Source organism: Apodemus sylvaticus, chromosome 12 (genome assembly GCF_947179515.1).
Source record: "Apodemus sylvaticus chromosome 12, mApoSyl1.1, whole genome shotgun sequence".
Classification (NCBI taxonomy): domain Eukaryota; kingdom Metazoa; phylum Chordata; class Mammalia; order Rodentia; family Muridae; genus Apodemus; species Apodemus sylvaticus.
The window spans coordinates 61057004-61076981 of record NC_067483.1 but is presented as its reverse complement, the minus strand read 5'-3'; the positions used below and the strand labels follow the sequence as shown (position 1 = coordinate 61076981).

Below are 19978 nucleotides of genomic sequence, written 5' to 3'. Positions count from 1 at the left end.
TCTACAAATTGGCTAAGTTTTGGAAGCTGTGTTAGGCTTTCTATATATTTTCAGTTAATATAAGTTGTTCTTGGATTTCTGACAGGGTTGAAGACTTACAGTTTCATAGCCAACCCAGGCTATTTACTTTTAGAGGAACAGATTTGAGAGAATGGTTTTTAGATGGCATTCAGTCTAAAGCCAAGACATAGCCAGGTGCAGAACCATAACTTTTTAAGTCAGGATAGAGGACAGTGTTCAATTTATTGGCAAAAAATGTTGGACTGGGTGTTAGGTCTATCTTATACCATATAATTTACAAAATGGTAATAATTGTGCTCAAATTTTATTTTGAGAGAAAGGTTTTCTTTTTTAATTAAACAGAAAGGGTGATATGTTGTAGGATTTTTCCCTGCTCAGTTATATTAGCACAGAGGAGGCCTGTGCTTGGACAGGAAAAAGGGAGACAGAACTAAGAGTTTCAGGGAGAAGGGGAGAGCTTCTCGGAGGAAGGACATTCTGCAGACGTGTACCCCCATGGCATTTTCCAGCCACAAGTAGCTGTGATTTCACAAGGTTAGAAATATTGGGATAAAGCTTTATCATTATCAATTGCCTCTGAAATTACTGTATTGGCATCTTGTAAATTGTGGTTTTATTAATATATAAATCTGATTGGTTAATTAAGCTTTAAAAGTCTTGATTCTACTGGGTAATTAGGTATTGAGTTGGCTGATCATGGGGTGTGTGGGATGTTGCACAGAAACAAGAGGAACTCGGGGCACCCAACGGAGAGATGGGGGCAGGCGGAAGTCCTGTGGTCTGGCACCGCAGAGATTTGGTGGGCTCAACTTTTTAATATCTCCTTCAACAGGGAAGTCTCTTGTGATGACAGGAGCTAGGTAAAATTGGGCACCAGAAATACAATTAAGCATTTGTGAGTCCTCAAGCATGGTGTCTTGTCCTGGAGCTGATCTGGACCAGTCATGTCAGGGTTACAAAAAGGGTTTTGATGGGGAGGGCCAGGGATAAAGAAGAAATAGAGAACAAGAGGAAAGTCCAAAAGCTGGCCTCAGGAGGACTGAAAAGGCTGACCCAAGCCAGCAATTCTATAAATGCCACAGCTCTTTTTATAGCCCTCAAATGCAGAAGCACAAAACAATTCAGCAAAGATCATCAGACAACAGAGTTACTTAAAGAGAGCTCAGGACATCTCATTTCCCTTTAATAGGGTACGTGCAAGGATGGATAGCAAACCATTTCACATCTCAGGGTCTGGAACATTTGACTACATACATACAGTGGAAGTGTCAAGTGCCAGTTCCTGGACTATGGCCTCCCATACCTGAAGCCCTGGTGCCAGTCCATAGCCAGCTTTGTCTGGCAGTATTCTGGTTTAATGAGGAGTAAAAAGTCCACATCTCATTGTCAGACTGTTCCCAAGTCTCCACTCTAAGCTAGTCCCCAACATGGAGCCAAGAGACAGCCTGACCTTTGAAGGATGAGTGCGGTTAATGAGATAAGACTGTTCCCTTAACAACTGTGCATGGAAAGGAGAGAGAGAGAGAGAGAGAGAGAGAGAGAGAGAGAACGCACAGCCAGTGCATACATAGCCTATCCTCCTGTGGTTCCCACTGTCTCCCCCATCCTCTCTACTTTCTTGCTTTCCCTCTGCAAACTATTCTTTGTAGAGCAGTAGTTCTTAGCCAGTGGGTCAAAGCCTTCACAGCAGTCATATGTCAGCTATCCAGTATATCAGATACTTAGATTACATTATATTACATTACAGAAGCAAAATTACAGACATGAAATAGCAATAAAATGACTTTATGGCCAGGGGTCACTCACAACATGAGGAACTGTACTAAAGGGTCACAGCATTAGGAAGGCTGAGGACCATTGTTGTAGAGCAACCAGAGACACCAATAAAAAGCATGAAACCAATTGTTACTCTCCTTCTGCGAATGCTCAGGTGAGTCCCCATCACCACTGAGGTTCAGTCTAAGCCATTGGTGCTCCACATGAGGGGACTCTACCTGCATCTCAGGGCTGGTCTCCAGCCAGTACGAGCAAGTAGCAGAAGAGCCCTGAAGTTCTTGAATTAGTCATAGGTGAGACCTTTGGCAGGACTAGGAGACCATTGGATGGAGGGGTGGAGGTGGAGATTGTGGTGAAGAAGTGCACTAGACAGAGAGCCTAGAGTAGGACTTGATGCGTGCTCTGTGCTCAGTTGTTGCTAATGGAAGAGTTGAGACTGAGTGAATGAAGTCTCAATCCAGCTCAGGTCTGGCCCTGCCCTTTTCTTGCTAGAAATAAGTTTGAGTTAGTCTCTATATCCAGCACCCACTTCTATCTTCTCTTGTTTTCTTCCATATGCCTCTTTTGTAGATTTAATGACCTGGTGAGTTCAGCTCACATGTTACAGATCAACAGAGCATACAATGAGAATGACATCATCCTGATGCGGTCTAAACTTAACATTATTCTGAAGCTTTACCTGGTTTCTGATCTTCCTCCAAAGCTGAGGGTAAGGGGTGATCCTCCCCCCCACACACACACACAAAACCCTAAAATTGAATCACTGGGCACCTCATAAGTTCTGGGTCACAAAATGAGCTTTGCTTAGCAAAACCACAGCAAACTCTGCCTTCTGGAGAGGCAGTATTTTAGGGGATGTTAGGGGTCAATAGAAGTCCTTTTCCTTTCCTGTAGCCTCCAACAGTGACATGCTTCCACCTTGTGGGTAGGTGAACATCTCCGAGTCTCAGAAGGACATCATCTTCTCTGCCATTACAGAAGGCCACCTAGACCGGACCATCTTCCATGGGGCGATCATGTCCATTTTCCCTGTCATTATGTACTTCTGGAAAAGGTACTTACGTGCTCTTACCCACTGACTACCAAGCCAAACAGTTTTCTGCCTTCATGTGTCTCATCACTTCCAGTTCTGTGAGGAACTAAGATGGCTGCTCTTACCCTACCCTCTCAACTCTGCCATCACGTACTGAGTTAAAAGGAGGACCAACCAAAACCACGTCGCTGGCTCCACACCTCTCCTCCTCTTATGCTTCCTGGGATCAGGAGCATGAGGTTGTACCTAAGCCCGAACTTTCCCACTAAGCATGAGGCAGACTATAGCTCCTGGGGGACAAAGTCTGTCAAAGCAGAAACTGTCTATATTAAAGAACCGCATGGAGGGAGCAGGCCGGAGCAGTTTCCCACTCTATCCGATCTAAGTGCCACTGAGGCAGTTTCTTGGAGAGAAGTCAGGTGGCAGCTTTATGTCACCTCTCTCCCAAAAGTCAAGAAACAAATGTAGCAGCTAACTTAAAATGAAAACATGGCAGGGAACCAATGAGGGCCAAAATTCAAAACCAAAATTATCAAATTACCTGCTGGCCAAACACAACCATGCTAGGTGCCATCTAGGAGAAGCTAAAAACTAGCAGATCTTCCTGAAATGGTTTCACCATGGACTTTAAGCTATGACAGGTTTTCTTCTTTAGGCAAGGCTGAGGAGATTACATTTGAGGAAAGATTCCTGCTATTAATATGCTTTTCCTGTTATTATTAAATATATAACATTCACAAGGTATTGACCCACCCCTTTGAGCAATTTCTGCAGACCCACAAAGATGTACTATCATGTAGTGATGCTATAAAGACAAATAGATAATTATTCTATAGACCTCCTGATTCAAATAATTTTAGGAAGAAAATTTTTAGAAATGGTCTTAGTTGCTTTTCCAGAAAGATATAATAAAGTTAGAATCAAGAATAGTAAGTAAAGGCTCCATAATAAGAAATACCATAAGCTTTCATAATTACACTAAAAAGGGAAATAGACTTGGGATAAATTTGTGTTCAGTGAAAACCATTTAGATCCAAGGATAAAGCCACAGGTGTGCACTGTGATAAGACAAGGCCATGTAAAAAGTGTTGCTTTGAACTTATAATGAGCATATTATAATGAAACACTGCTTTGAACTTAATATCAACATCCTCCTATAACTGCCATCCTATGTAACATTTTATCTCTGAGGTAATTTTCTAAAGAACTTTTTGTGCAAGAAGATATAAAAAGACCAGAGGAAAGGAAGTTGTTTGTTGAATGGTTTGCTTGGGGAGCTTTGCCCTATCCATCATCCATCCATCCATCATCCATCCATCCATCCATCCATATCCATCCATCATCCATCATCCATATCCATCCATCCATATCCAGATCCAGATCCATACATCCATCTCCATCCATCCATCTCCATCCATCCATCATCTATCCATCATCCATCCATCATCCATATCCATCCATCCATCCATCCATCCATATCCATCCATCATCCATCATCCATATCCATCCATCCAGATCCAGATCCAGATCCATCCATCTATCATCCATCCATCCAAATCCATCCATCCATCATCCATATCCATCCATCCATCCATCCATCCATATCCATCCATCCATCATCCATCCATCCATCCATCATCCATCCATCCATCATCCATCCATATCCATCCATCCATATCCACCCATCCATCCATATCCATCCATCCATCCATCCAGATCCATCCATCCAGATACATACATACATACATACATACATACATACATACATACATATGTCTATATCTGTTTGTCTATATGTTTGTGTGTAGGTGTATGTATATATGTAAGCATGCATGGAGTTGATTATCGCAGATGGTCTAGCCCGGCCATAGTGTGGGTGTATGAATGCTTGAATGTATGTGTGTGTCTGTACATATTTTCCTGTATAAGCGTCTTAGTTCTTTTCCTTTCCTTCCTCTCTGGTTCACAAAAAAGTTAGCCACCTTAGCCAGAGAGGCTCCTGGATGACTCACCAGAGACAGGAGCACTACCTTTTTACTTAATTCCCTGCTGCTAAACAGTATGTGTTAATCATCAAATCTTAGCACTTATTAAAGCACAAGTAGTAAGGAGTTAAGTTTCCCCAATGCTTAATGAAGCACAGAACAGTAAGAAAGAGTTGTTTCCCTAGCATTTATTTAAGCATAAAGAGTTAAATAAGGCACAGAGTTATAATGTTTAATAAAGCACAGAGTTAAAGAGAACAGAAGCCAGTTTTTAGCCATAAGAATAAGCAAGAAAGTTTTTAGGATTTTCTAGAAGTTATCAGCAAGCATTCAGTATAGTTAGAGAGAGAGAAGGCCAGAGACCATCAGTCTTTAAAAGTACATCTGGATACCACGAGTCTTTAAAGCTACGCTGGACACCATGTCCCACTTCAATCCATTCCAGGCCAGTCTGACTCCCAGCACAACTGGGACCTCTGGCTCATTGCCTGTCCTGCTGAAGTTGTGCTCACAGTCTTGCTTGAGATGTTTCAGCTGTTTGTCAAGCCTGGAGTTCTACAAAAGCCTTCTTCTGAGTTTCCCTTGTAGTGATCATCCTCAATGACAAACCTAGTTGGCCAAAAAGTCTCCAGAAAAGCATAGTGGGGATGCTTATATCTGGCCACTAGGTTTCCATTTTTCTTAAAAAAAAAAAAAAATGGCCTTGGGGGATGGAAAGATAGCTCAGTAGAAAGCATTTGTAGAAGACCTAAAACCAATTCCACATTAGACAGCATACAAACAACCATCTACCGCCTATAACTCTAGCTATAGGAGATGTGACTCCTTCTGCTCCCTTTGTGAGCATTGTATGTTTATGGTGCACACACAGGCAAATAGACACACACACACACACACACACACAAATAAATGTCTCTTACACCCATAAACAATACGCCTTTGCATATTGGAGCAAAGCAATTGTAATAGAATAGTCTGGCCCTTGGGGAGCAGGGAGATTGGAGCAGGGGAGAACCATACCCCTTGCTTGCCTCAAGCTGAGGGAGCTCAAGTGCAGACAATTAAACCTAATCTTACTAACCAAGGAGTCCTGGGAGGGAGGTGCCAAAGAGGAAGTGTTAAGTATTTCGAGATCTTCGGGGAAGCAACATTTCTCAAATAACAGTAAACATCACAGTATGTATTCAAGCTTGAGGAACCAGTTATCTTCTAGAGCAAAACACGTTGGGATCAAGGAAGGGAGGGAGACTCTCAGGAAGAGATACATGGAAACCCAGCTGAATATGCTATGCTGGGTAACTTACGGAGTCTAGACAGAGGTTATACAGCCTGACATTCAAAGGAGCACAGCTACCTATACCTAGGCTGGGCATAGTGCTTCTTCACACTATTAACTGTGGTTTCAGAAGGGAGTCTCCCATCCTCCACCGGAGCCAAGCCTGGACAAGGAGAATGTCTTTAGACAGGCAGTACATTCCAACCCTTCTGTGTGACTGGAAGCTTTTCTTTCCACAGGTTTTGTAACTGGAAGGCGACACGCTCTTATGTAGAGTACCTTGGGAAGAAGTTTGACGATGGAAGAAATCCTCCCAAGTCTGTATACAAGTACCCACCATGGAGTGGGGGTGAGTCCACCCTGGGTCCACGGCCCCGTTTCCCCAGCCAGAGATAGGTAAAGAGAGAACAGAGGCCTGAAGAGCTAACTCTAAGACTTAACAGGCACAAGGGTGGTGGCTATTATAATGGTCATCACCTTAACTTGGCCCTCAGAGAAATAAGAGTACTAGTGCTAAGGTGTGTGATATTAGCAACGAGGAGTGCTATTCAGAGCAAACCTAGCAGGGGCTTCTGGGACCCTGCTGGACATGCTGAGCACCTGGCAGCAGTAACCTCTTTAGCTGCTGTTCAAGAGGCTCCCATCCAACTATCATCACCACGGAAAAGAAGTATGTATTTTATTAACTGAGAAAATAACTGAAAACTAAAGATACACAGTGATAAATGTACAAATTTTCACGTATACACATATATACATGAAAATGTAAGGGAAATGTAGAAATTAAGATGAGAAGTATTAGATACCTTGGTGCTATGATTATTAATGAGATATAGTTATTATTCTGTATCAATAGAACATAAATAGTTATAAAACATGTGTGTGTAGTAGTAGGAGTAGGAGTAATAGTAGTAGTGGTGGTGGTGGTGGTGGTGGTGGTGGTGGTGGTGGTGGTGGTAGTGGTGGTGGTGGTGGTGGTAGTGGTGGTGGTGGTGGTAGTGGTGGTAGTGGTGGTGGTGGTAGTGGTGATGGTGGTGGTGGTGGTGGTGGTGGTGGTGGTGGTGGTTGTAGTGGTGATGGTGGTGGTGGTGGTGGTGGTGGTGGTAGTGGTGGTGGTGGTAGTGGTTTGAATGAGACTCGCCCCCATAAGCTCATATTTTTGAGTGCTTGGTAGAATTGTTTGATTGGGAAGAATTAGCAAGTGTGATCATGTTGGGGGAGATATATCTCTAGGGAGTGGAATCTGAGGCTTCAAAAGACTTGAAACATTCCCAGTGTGCCCTCTGTCTCATGGTAGTGGGTTAAGATGTGAGCTCTCAGCTATACCTTCACCCTGCTATCATAGACTCTAACCTTCTGAACCTCTGACCCCATAATCCCAATTAAACACTTTTATAAGTTGCCTTGGTCCTGGTGTCTTATCACAGAAATTGAAAAGTAACACACACACACACACACACACACACACACACACATTCTACCTCATTAGCCCTCTCATCCACAGGTAGTGTGTTCTTGGCACAAGGTCATCATGCTGAATTTTTTTTCCAACTTGACACAAGTTAGAGTCATCTGGGAAGAAAAAAAAATTAAAGAAAAAGATCTATTGAAGTGCCTATAGTCAAGTCTGTAGGGCATTTTCGTGATTAATGATTGGTTTTAAAGTGCTCACGACACCTAGCACTCCTGGGCAGGTGGCCCCCGTGTGTAAGCCCTGGGAAGCAAGCCAGGAAGCACCATCCTTCTGTAGCCTCAGCTTCAATTTTTGCCTCCAGGTTCCTGCCCTGAATTCCTTTCAGGATCAATTGTAAACTATAAAATGAAATAGATCCTTTTCTTCCCAAGTTGCTTTTGGTCATGAAAATTTTGACATCCAGAAACTTAATGTTAGAGCTAAGCAATTTTGTGCTGGAAGAGAAAAGAAGACCCAGGGGAGGCCTGGTCTGCACTGAGATGAAGAGGGGAGCGCCCTCGTGGCCAAAACCCACCCAACTAAGCCGACAACTCGTGAAAGGAAAAGGGCCAATGAGTTTTCTGCCTCTTAAAAGCCCTAACAAGGGAAAGCTTTTACAAATGTGATTTGAGGGTACAGCAGAGAGTAGAGGCCCAGCTCATTAGACTTTTGTCAGAAAGTAGTAAGGACTCTATCAGGAATTGGACTAGAGCCATTTGCATGATACTTTGACTAAGAGTACAGCTTCGTTCTACCCTTGTCCTGGGAATTTGAGTGAAGTTGGATTTAAAGACAGTCTGGCAGAGGAGGTTTCAAGATGGGAGAACATTTAGTGTAATAGGAATTAAACTCCAGCTAGTCCGTGTAAAAGGCACACACTCCAGGTATTTTACTTACAAGCCGTAAGCCTACATTGGGCAAATTTAGAGATATTCTAACTTAAATCCCAGCCATCTGTCCCTTGTTCTTTGTGGTTCCTGGCCATGTGCTCATGATTCATCTCTTCTTATGGTGGCTTTTCTTCTTCCCTTTGGTCTCTCCTGAGACCTCCCACTCAATCCTCTGGTGCCATCTTTGATCAGTTAAGTTGGGGAGCAAGGTTTACATAGAATCTTAGTGTACAGTGTGGATCTGCTCCTCCAGGGTAACTAGATTTAGGAGCCAGGAGCCAACATTTAAATACAAGCAGCACCAGACCAGCCCCCCTACAGTTCAGATTGGTGCTTAGAAAGCAGCCACAATTTTTAAAAAGACTGGAGGGGCCAAAGGAGAGCTGCACTGAGACAGCAGGAAAGGTATCCTGAGGACAGAACCTCACACATTAAAAGCTCTAACTTGTGAGGGTGCAGGTTTGTTTGAAAGGAGAGCAGAAGCCAATGAAGCCATAGTCCAAGGGGACCAGACAGTGTCATCCAAATAGCAATAATTTTGGAGGCATGGAAAACAAAATATTGAGAGGGGCGTGTAGTCTTATTCCTCTGTTTTGGAAAACAGCTAAGGCCAGTCAAGGTGTTTCACAGTCAAGGTGTTCCTACAAGACAGTTCAAGAGGCATTGAGAGACTACTGTGTGGATGTGAAGGTGGAACGTAATTTGCAGTAGAGACTCTAGGATACTGGATGCTGGAACTGTGGGATGTCCAGGAGGGCCATAGGAAAGTACACCTGGCCCAAGAGGGAGGTTATGTCCCCTGCAGATGCAGAGCGGAAATGGTGGGCCTGCCTAAGCCCTTTGGAGCCCAGTCAAATTTATTACAAGCTCTAGAATTGCAGGATTTGGTGTTTGACCTGCTGGGTTTTGGACTGGTTTTGGTCTAATCATTCCTTGCTATGCCCCACTTCTTCAGCTTTGCTTGGTTTTGTTTTTGCTTTTGTTTTACAAGGCAGGGTTTCTGTCTGTAGTCCTGGTCCTGGCTACCCTGCACCTCACTATGTCGGCCAATCTAGCCTTGAACTCAGAGATCCTCCTGCCCCTCTAAAGGTGGGGCACCATGCCCAGCCCTGGTTCTTCAGTTTTGAAGAAGAAGTATTTACTATGTTATTTTATTTTGCAACTATATACTTTTTTTTTTTACTTTAGAGGAATTTTTAAATTTTATTTACTTTTTGCAAATGAATGTTTTGCCTAAGGAAGAGAGAACAGGGTGTCAGAAGCTCTGGAACTTGAGTTACAAATGGATATGAGCTGTCATGTGGGTTCTAGGAACTGAACCAGGTCCTCTGCAAAAGTTAAGAATGCTCTTAACTGGGAAGCCATATTGCTGGCCCCTGTTTTGTTGTTGTTGTTGTTTGTTTGTTTGTTTGTTTGTTTGTTTGTGGTTTTTATAGACACTCAAAAGTTAAGACTTTGGACTTTTAAAGTTTGGACATTTTAATGACTGTGAGGACTTCTGATGTTGAGGCCAAATGCATTTAGACTACAAGATGGTTGTGGGCCAATGGTAACAAAGGATAGGTTATGGCTTAAGAGTGATGTTCTCAGGGTCAATGAGATGGTTCAGCTGGTAAATATGTCTGATGACCTGAGTTTGGTCCCTAGAATTCACATAGCAGAAGGAGAGAACTGACTTCAGCAAGTTGTTCTTTGACCTCCACAAGTGTGCTGCAGCATATACACACATAGATACATATATACACTTGCATGCACACACACGGACACACACATTAACAAATAAAAATTTAATTTTAAAAAATGGTATGGTTGAGTGTCAGTTTGACAGTGGGTGGAGGGTGATGATTAGTATAAATCGTCAACTTGGGGGAATCTTGTATTACTCGAGAGACAGGCCTCTCAGACTGTGTGTGGAGTATTGTCTTGATTATATTAATTGAAGGGGAGTGCCCACGCTCTGAGGTGGCACCATTTCCTGACTGAGATCCTAGACTGTATAAATGGAGATGTGGCGCTGGGCAGCAACATTCACCTCACACTGTTTTCTAACTGTGGATGCATCCTGACCAGCTGCTTCCGGTTCCCACCACCTCAACTTCCCTGCCATGATAGACCCCTGCTCTGTTTGTCTAAGCCCCTTCCCCCTTGAGCAGAGTTTGTCTATGTGTTCTATCAGAGAAAACAGAAAAGCCACTAAGACATCTGTGACTAAATATCTGGCAATGAGCAACTTAAAAGAAGGCTTTGTTTCCACTTACATTTCAAGAAGCTACAACCCTTCTTGGAGGGGAGTGTCAGCAGAAGTGCAGGAAGCTAGTCACACTGTGTACTCAACAGGAAACAGAGGGAGATGAATACTAACTCTCAACTCATTTCCTCATTTTTATTCAGCCCAGGACCCTAGCCTGTGGGTATCTGGAAACACCTTCACAGAAATAGCCAATCAATTTGACCTCAAAGATTAATTATGGGAGGCAGTGGAGATTGAGGCAGGAAATGAAAGAAAAGAAGTGATAGTCAGGGCAGGCAAAGAATTCTCCTCCTGAAAGCACACACCTCAGTGGTGGCCAAAGCGCTCCCCACCTTTGCTGTATTTCCTAGATCAAGATTCCATAGAAACAAACCCCCAAAGTCTTATTTGGTAGCAACATAAAGAAGAGAGGAGCAGGAGATTCTGAATTATGGGCTCAGGGCCCCAAGCCTGAAGAATCACATGGGCTGAGGAGTCCTAAGCTCTGCTTCCCATTGTGAACCCCAGACCCCCATCACAGACACAAAGGTTAGGCTATCAATAACGTTCCATCACTGACCTCCTATAACCTGCAGATGTTAAACAACAGAAAACTGTTTTGTTTTGTTTTGTTTTGTTTTGTTTTGTTTTGTTTTGTTTTGTTTTGGGTGGTGCTACAGAATTGTGATGTGCTTTCTTCTCCATTCCCAGGTGAGCACACTGTCTTAAGGTTCAGCCTGCTCAGAGGTGTCGAATGGTTTCGACCTCACCCGCCCCGGGATGTAGTGACAAGTTCACTCCAAAACTGTGAGTAGGAAATTCACGGATTGCAAAAGTTCCCTGGCCAACTAGAGAATGGTTCTGAGTCCACATGAGCCCATTCTCTTATTAATTATAAAGAGATTAAGCTCCTCGGGTGGAAATGAGTTGCTCAAGGCTATACAGCTTACGAGTGGTAGAGATGTGTAAGACGTTCTCCTGGTTCCCCTCCAGGCTCTGTGCCCAGTTCTCTGTGTCTGAATCATCATGTCTTGTTGAGTTCTTTGTAACCTCTTGAAGAGGTTACATCAGCCCCTCTGTCTCTGCTCATTTCAAGCATCATGCAAAAATCTTTTCTAAGAGTCCACAAAATGCTTTCTCCTTTCACAGAATCCACCTGCTGATTGGAACAGCATCTCCAGGATGATTGTGATTCTAGTGTTCCTGTTGTATAACCTTTATTGCCATGGCTCTATATGACTAACATCATATACAGCCTCTATATGAAGTGAAAGCCCTTCTAAGAAAAAGAAATATGGATCACACAAACCAGGTCTTCTGGACACCTTACAGCATCAGAGTTCACCTTCACTTGCCCAGCAGCCCCTTCCCTGGAACGTGAAAGCAGGCAACCTTGCAGCTGAAACTTTCTTTCTGCAAAAGTAGAAGCTAATGCATTGTACCCTTTCTATACTAATAACAAATTTCAAACCCAACAGAACTGATTGATTTAAACCATGTATGTGGCCATTAACTGTTTTATGAAAAATATGTATTTATACAGAATGAAGATACATTTAAATTTAGACCCTTATAGCTATAAAATAAGAAATAGTACTGGACTAGAGAGATAGCTAGTGATTAAGAGCCTGCACTGCTCTTGCAGAGGACCCTAGTTCAATTCCTACCATCCACATCAGGTAACTCACAACTGCTCTGACTCCAGCTGCAGAGGATCTGACACCTCTGTCTCTGAAGGCACCTATTCTCACATGGCACACACAGACATCCACAGTTAAGAATAATAAATAGGATTAGGCATGACAGTGCATGTATTTAATCCTAGCATGCAGGAAGCAGAGGCAGGCAGATCTCTGTGAGTTCAAAGCCAGCCTGGTGTACATAGTGAGTTCCAGACCATCCAGGGCTACATAGAGAGATCCTGTCTCAAAAAGAAGAGGAAGAAGAAGGAGAAGAATCTTTAAAACTTTAGATAAAAATATGTCTAATTTCACTCATTCATAAACATTTTTTTTTCACTTTCAAGAATATCAGTATTTTTTTAAGCAACTAAAAAGTTGATACAGGAGCCTATATTCATGTTACGATGCTTCTACAACAAGGTATTCAGAAAAGTGAAGTACATCTGAACCACATTCCATAATGTGGTTATTTGAATAAAAGTGGACTCCATGGGCTCATATGTTTGCATGCTTAATCACCAGGGAGTAGAATTCTTTTTTCTAAATTATCTTATGTATTTATACTCCAAATGTTGTTTCCCTTCCCTGTCCCCTCTCCCAGAGTTCTTCAGCCCACCCCCCTCCCCTTCACCTCTGGGAGGTTGCTCCCCAGCACATCCCCCCTCCCTCACCCACCCCCAGCTCATCCCCCCTCCCTCACCCACCCCCAGCTCATCCCCCCTCCAAAGCATCAAACTGAATTGTGCTTGTGCTTTTGATTTTTCTCTGACACATTTCTCAAAAATGTAATCCACAATCTGTTACATAAATCCGTACATCTTCTCAGATGGCAAGAAAATAATCTAGTCTAGAAATAAATGTGTCTAAAGAGGCAAGAATTGATCTCTTCAGCAGCTGATCCCCGGAAGAGTGCAGGAGGAGCAGAGGGTAGGGGTCTTTTTTGTTGGGATGTGGAGGAGTGTGCTGTGCATTCTGCCTCCTTTATCTCTAGCTTAGCTTCATCTAGCAGCCAAGTCAGCTTGCCACCTCTCTGTGCATTTGGGGTCTTCTACCCTGAAGTCGGCGCAAGCTAGAAATTCTTGGCTCAGAGATATTCTTCTACCTACATGACAGGATCGGACTTCTTAGAACCGAGCTACATGTTCAGACACTGCCCTGCATGTAGCACCAAGTGAAGCTCAGTACACCTAAAGACCCAGCAGTCGGGGGGGGGGAGGGATAGCTCTGCTGGGGGCTGTCTTTGCTCCCCTCCATTTAGGAAAGGCATTTCAAAGTATTTTCATTCTTATCCTTCTCACTTCTAGAGAAAATGACAACATGCCAGCATTTTATGTAATTTTAGTTATTTTATGTAATGACATCTCTCTGTGTTTGTCTCTGTCTCTCTGTCTCTGTCTCTCTCTCTTTCTCTGATGCATGTGTACATTTTCATGTATGTATGCATATCTCCCCAGCCTCATCCTGTTCCCATTGCGTCTCTTCTTTTAGACCAAAAATATCCTACAACAAAAAAGAGAAGAAGTAATCAAGCCAAGACCAGAACAGAGGTGGATGATTCCGTATCAACCTCCCAGTACTGACAGAACCCTTTTGGTCAGAGATGAAATGTCCTCGTACCCTGTGGAAAGATCAAGGAGAATGGGGCAGCCCAGACAGAGCAAGACCAGACCACAGCGGGTAAGATGTGGACAGAGTGAGAGAGACAGCCCCCCATTACCTGTGCCCTCCATGAGACTGGGAGCCTACGAGTGTGTGGATTAGGTCACCTGACCTAGGCTTAAGATATTACTCGACAGCTCCATACAAACCCTGGCTGTAGGTTGTTGAGAAATCTCATGATGGATGCATGGATGGATGTGTCAATGAGTACCATAGGAAGTGAGGTGCTATTACTCTCAGCTCCATTTGCACAGGGACTCACCCCCATCCATTGTCTGAGTAAATCTTGACTGTGAGGCTGGTAAAGGAGCTGTTGGGCTGAGCAGGCAAGTGACTTTCTCATGTAGCACTTTCTGTTCTTTGTCACATTCTCATCCTATGCTGAACATAGGATGAGAATGTGTTTCCTGCAACTTTCTGTCCATGGAAACAGTTGCTCTCCCCTGAGTTTGGAATGAAACTTGACAACTAATAGATTCCTAACATTTTTTTTAAATCAAAGCATCTAAGCAGCAGCCTTCAGCTTAGAGTAACCAGACTCATTTTATGTCTATTGAAAAAAGTCAGGAGTAAAGATGACAGGATTTTATGAACAGTCCCTAACTGGAATGAAGTGAACAGCACATCAATGTATCTGTGGATTACAGAATACAGATCTACAAAGCACACTAGAGACTCCTTCCAAGTGGGCACAAATGTGTCTGGTATTGATGCTTTTATCCTAGACTTTTCCAAGGGATAGAATATGTTATGATGTTACAACAGGGCCTATGACACCCCCACACCTACCTCCCAGGGCTGAAGAAGTCTGGTGAGGCTGGAGTTGCAGCAGGTAGTGAAAGACAGTAGGAGTGCTTGTCCTCAGAGGATGTCAGAGGTAGGCAAGACCCAGGGAGAGTGCTCCAAGGCCCCCCAGGATGGCCCATCTAAGGCAGGAATTCAACACAAGCAAGGCTCAGAAGAAAGAAGTGAAGCTTCCCTCTCCTCATAGGACGGAAGCTTAAGAACAAGACTTCAATTCACAGCAAGAATACGGGCAATGAAACAGAATTATAATTCTTAAAAGCCCAGTAAGGTCCCAGAGAGGAATGAAGAAGAGCCCAGTTACTAGGATTGAGGTCTTTAGAAAGAACTTAATCATAAAAGAGCAAGAGGCCGTTGCTTGAGACCAGAGGGGATACGAGGAGACCCACAAGGTTACTGATGAGAATCTGGTGAAATGCCCACTTCGAGGCCACACACTACATGCTCTCTAGGTGGATCAAGATATGGCTGAACTGAGTGGCAGCCGAGTCTCACTTAAGGAAAGAAAAGTTGGTTTCATTCATTCATGTGTGTGTGAGAGAGAGAGAGAGAGAGATCATTGGTCATTAACAGAAAGATAAACTCCCACAGCTTTGCCCCTTACAGGCATGTGCTGTATAATTTGTTGGGCAAAGGCTATGTTTTATTTTTCTTTGTACTCCCAGTACTCGACCCAGTGACACCTTTATAGTCTCCCCATAAATACACACCCAATACATGAGTAAATGAATTGGCCACGCCACTGGGAATATCAAAAGCATGAAATTATGCTTTTGATTTTCCTGGCCTTAGAATTTCCTGACCTAGGACCAGAAAGTGAAATCAATTGTCAAGTACAGCCATGATGACCACACCAAAGAGGGACCTGCAATGGCCATCTCTTTGATGAATATTTTTTATGTTCCAATCATTCCTGGTGCTTTAAGAATTTTTATTTTTAATATTTTAATTTTAATTTGTTTTATTTTTAGGGAGTTCATACAGTGCATTTAGATTAAGGAGTGACCAAAAGGGACAGAAGAAGAAAGTCAAGAGAGACAGAAGGATACACCTTCAGAGAAGCCTTTGCAGGTGCATGCATTGCAGAGTGACATGAGAAGTATGAGGACATCTGTCTCTCACATCCACTGCCACTGGATCCAGATGTTTCCTCAAGGAGAGGGATTGGCTTATGTGTTCAGGACCTTGGGGTGCCAGACTTTACCCCTATCCAATAATTGGGGCTATATGTCATTAGCCAGAATAAAGGATATACCCTATATAGTCTCTTATGTTCTCACTCATATGTTGAAGCTAAAGTAGCTGAGCTCATGGAAATAAGGGATAAGATAGAGATTGCCAGAAACTAGGAGACAGGGTGGCTCGAGATGGTTAGCAGAAGGTACAGGCATGCAGCGGGATAGAAAGAAGTTCAAAATCCTATAACACAGTACAATGACTATGGTTGATAGCAGTACACCACTAAACAGTAGAGAGGATTTTAGATGTTCCCAACAAAGTTGTAAATATCTAAGGTCACAGACATGACAATGACCTAATACGGATAGGAGATATTATATATGTGAGTTGAAATATCATACTGTGCAACACAAATACATATAAGCAATTTAGGGGGTGGACAGGGCTAAATATGTAGTTTAGTGGCAGAGTACTTGCTTAGCATACATAAGTCTCTAGTAACTCTTCTCAATTTTAAAAACACAGAACACCTAGAATGGTGTTTTGTGGGTTCTACAACCCCTGGGTGGGGTCTAAGGGACCCAATGGTAGGACCTGGGGGACCTGGTGAGGGAGGCTCCCATACTGCCCTAATAGTACCAGTGCCCTTGTCCACTGGCGTACTGTGTGACACAAAATAGAGGATCTTAGCAAACTAGTGGGATCTTAGAATGGGCCTGGAGCAGGACAGTGGCTGCTTCCATCCCTACAGGTTCCTCTCCGGTGCTGGCAGCCCAGCACCTCCCTGTTGTGGATTGCGGTTTGTCTTTTCTGCTCTCTCAAGAGGCGTTCCCATACTCAGGTGAGGTCAGGTGACATCTTAATTGGTCATCTAGAGCCTATCATTGGGAACGGCAGAGCTGAAAGTTTTAGAGAGGGGAAAGAGGAGGAAGAGAGAGACGGAGGATGGAAGATGGAAGAAGAAGATAGAACTGACCACATATGCTCTGGAGAAGCTGCAAGTAACTAGGGGTTACATAGATGAGCAAGAGAACAAAGCAGGGTACGCTTGCCCAATCTTGGTGTGCAGCTTGTATTTATAGCAATTGAATTTTGTGTTCTTTGAGCATTCATTTTGGGGTTGGAGATTTACCATTATCAATCTGGCTGGTGTATTACAAGTCTCTAGTGTTATTATTTTACAGAGCTAAGGGGATCTTAGGTACAAGGGTGTGGCTAGCCTGGGAAGGGTGAGAGGCTTGGCAGCAAGCTGGCCATGGGGGTTGACAAGACCACCATTGTTGGCACCTAGCTAGATTTGGCATGGATCTTTTTTTTTTTTTTTAAAGCTACACGCTACACTTCCCCATACTGACGATAAGATAGTTGGCTACTCCAGAGCTCCTGTCAATTCCCCATTGGAACAAAAGGCTGCTGCACAATACAATAGATCAATGCTGGCCTGCAGTCTGCTTCCAGGGGCTGGTGACCCTGCCTCCATTACCCCTTCCTGGATCCCAGTTCACACAGTGGTTAATCCTAGCTACCTGATTGGTTTCAGAGCAATTGGTTTTAGAGAGTACTACACCATCTAATTCCGTGTCTGTGTGACGGCTTTTCCAGGAGATCCCGAGGGTTCCCATGTAATGAGCAGGTCAATCCACTGATGGCGTAACTTGGCGCCATTACTGGTGGGTGGTGAGGCCTAGGTGGGGGAATAGGTCATTTGGAGGTATATCTTTCCCTGGTCCAGTCTTCTGCTCCTCTCTCTGCTTCCTTCTGATGTGATTTGACGATGATTCTCCCACCATCATTAAGCCCAGCCAAGCTGGGCCGAGTGTGAAGTGAGCTAGAAACCTGTAAGCCAGGGTATAAAAAGTGTCCCTTAGTGTGTATGTGTAAATGTTCTTGGATATTTTTTACCACTGTAACAAGACATAGAAATCTAGATAAATATGAATTTCAGTTAAGCAATGAATAATTTTTGCATAAGCATGTCCAAACACTGTATGAAAAAAATTAGCCATACTAAAATAATTACTTGGGTTTTGTTTGATATTCAGATTTAATTTAGTGGCCTATAATAGATCTCACAACTGTCAAAAAATAGCATGGGCCCGAGAGCTTAGATCCCTAACACTGGAGCTGAAGCTGGGTAGGATGCTCAACAAGAGGCTACGAGGAAAGAGAGAAGGAATCATGCGCGCTCAAGGAAGCTCTGCAGAGAGGAGTGGTATGTGTAAAACTAGGTAGCAGCATTGGGTGTTGGTCTAAATGAGCATTTGATGGTCTCATTGGTCAATTCCAAGTCCACTGTGACTCTGCCTATAGCTGTCCATATGCTGTCATAGGCTGAGGACTAAAAACATATATGGGGTCAAAGGAAGGACAGAGGCCACAAGGAAGCACAGAAGGAGAGAGATAATGTTCTCAGTTTAAGATGACCCCAGGTTGCTGAAGAAAAGGCCCATTTACAAAGGCCCAAGAAAGAGCTGCAACACTAACAGTGTTTTTGTACTGTCTCAAAACTTTAACGTCTCACAAGTTTGAATCTGGCTATCCAAGAACGTGGAATAATTTGCTATTTTGATTTCATAGTTTCCCCCATACACTTCTTATTCGTATACTTGAATATTTATAACTAATCCATTCGCTTGGGAAGATGGTAGCACACTACAGCCAGATTTTTATAGAACATGTGGGGACATATAGAACATGTCCAGCAATCCAAGCAAATGAGTGCAGAGAAAAAGAAGGCATTCTGGGAAATGTGGGGCTTGCGATCTGGTTCTGTGTTAGCAGGAGCATGTTATATGTTAAATGCTTCGTGCCTTGCCACTCGGCTATGGGATACCCTATAATTGCCACTAGGTTTATGGCAGCCATCTTGCTGAGGACCATTTAGCTAACATGGAAAGTAAGAGTAGCATTATACCACTGCACAGGGTGGCCATTACTGTGGGCCAGGCAAGTGCATGTCAATGCCCACTGGCTGCTAGAAAGAGCATTAGTTACCACTTGGCTGCTGGGAAGAGAATAAAGAAATCAGTTATAACTTGCAAAAGATAGGCATCTGTCTCCCTCTCTCACACTTTCTAACCTGCCTGAGGAAGCTTAGTCTATCATTTTGTGTGAGTGCAGGAAAGAAGTGGAAGGGAAAACAGACAAAACTAATTGTTTCACCATCAGTAGCATGCAAAGGGATGCTTCCAATCCCTGGAGGAGTGAGAGACACCTCCGTGTTGAAGCGCCTGGTGATAGAGACTCTCCTGCCTAGGAGTAAATGTTCATAGTACTTCTAAGCAGGAGCTGTCCATCAGGAGCTGAGACTGGGGTTGAGACTGGGACTCTGCCACTGCTGAGCTGTTAATCTGTAAACATGGTGAGACTTTCCAACATGATAGGGGATGCCATTCCTTGGATAGGAAATGAGCCTGAGAGAATTAGTAATAATATAGTTACTAGAGCAGCAGTTCTCAACCTGTGGGTCGTGACCCTTTTGAAAGGCTAACAACCCTTTCACAGAGGTTGCATGTCAGATATCCTACATAGCTGATATTTATATTATAATTCATAAAAGTAGCAAGATTATAGTTATGAAGTAGCAACAAAATAATTTTTATGTTGGGGGGGGGTCACCACAACATGAGGAACTGTATTTAAAGGTCACAGCATTAGGAAGAGTGAGAACCACTGCACTAGGGCATTAGACAATACCTACACAATTCCTCCCGGATCCAAGGAAATATCCCCTTATAGTCGGAATTAGCTGAAGCATGAGAAAGACATGGCCCAATCAAGGGGACTGAGCAGGAAACACAGTCTGCTGAACAGAGCTGAGGAAGCCCACGGCGTTGCTCGCAAGCTAGGTATGCAGTGAGCCATTCATCGTGGGGACTTTCAAGGACACAATATAACTTTTACAACTGGAATTGTAAAAAGTAAAAATTAGAAGACACTCCCTGTGAGTGGTCTGTCCTCTCCAAGGGTGTAACCACACCCATACAATGC

General features: G+C 43.4%; 1 protein-coding gene across 2 annotated transcripts in view; it reads left to right on the top strand.

Annotated features, from left to right (window-relative positions):
* The window catches only part of Rgsl1 (regulator of G protein signaling like 1), a 62760-nt gene extending 48753 nt beyond the window's left edge, over positions 1–14007 (top strand). For both annotated transcript variants that reach the window (XM_052200539.1, XM_052200538.1), the window contains 5 exons: positions 2368–2506; positions 2727–2851; positions 6331–6440; positions 11376–11471; positions 13835–14007. In XM_052200539.1, coding sequence (XP_052056499.1) covers positions 2368–2506; positions 2727–2851; positions 6331–6440; positions 11376–11471; positions 13835–13926 — 562 coding nt within the window. In that variant the 3' untranslated portion in view covers positions 13927–14007. The remainder of the gene's footprint in view (positions 1–2367; positions 2507–2726; positions 2852–6330; positions 6441–11375; positions 11472–13834) is intronic.
* The last annotated feature ends 5971 nt before the right edge of the window (positions 14008–19978 follow it).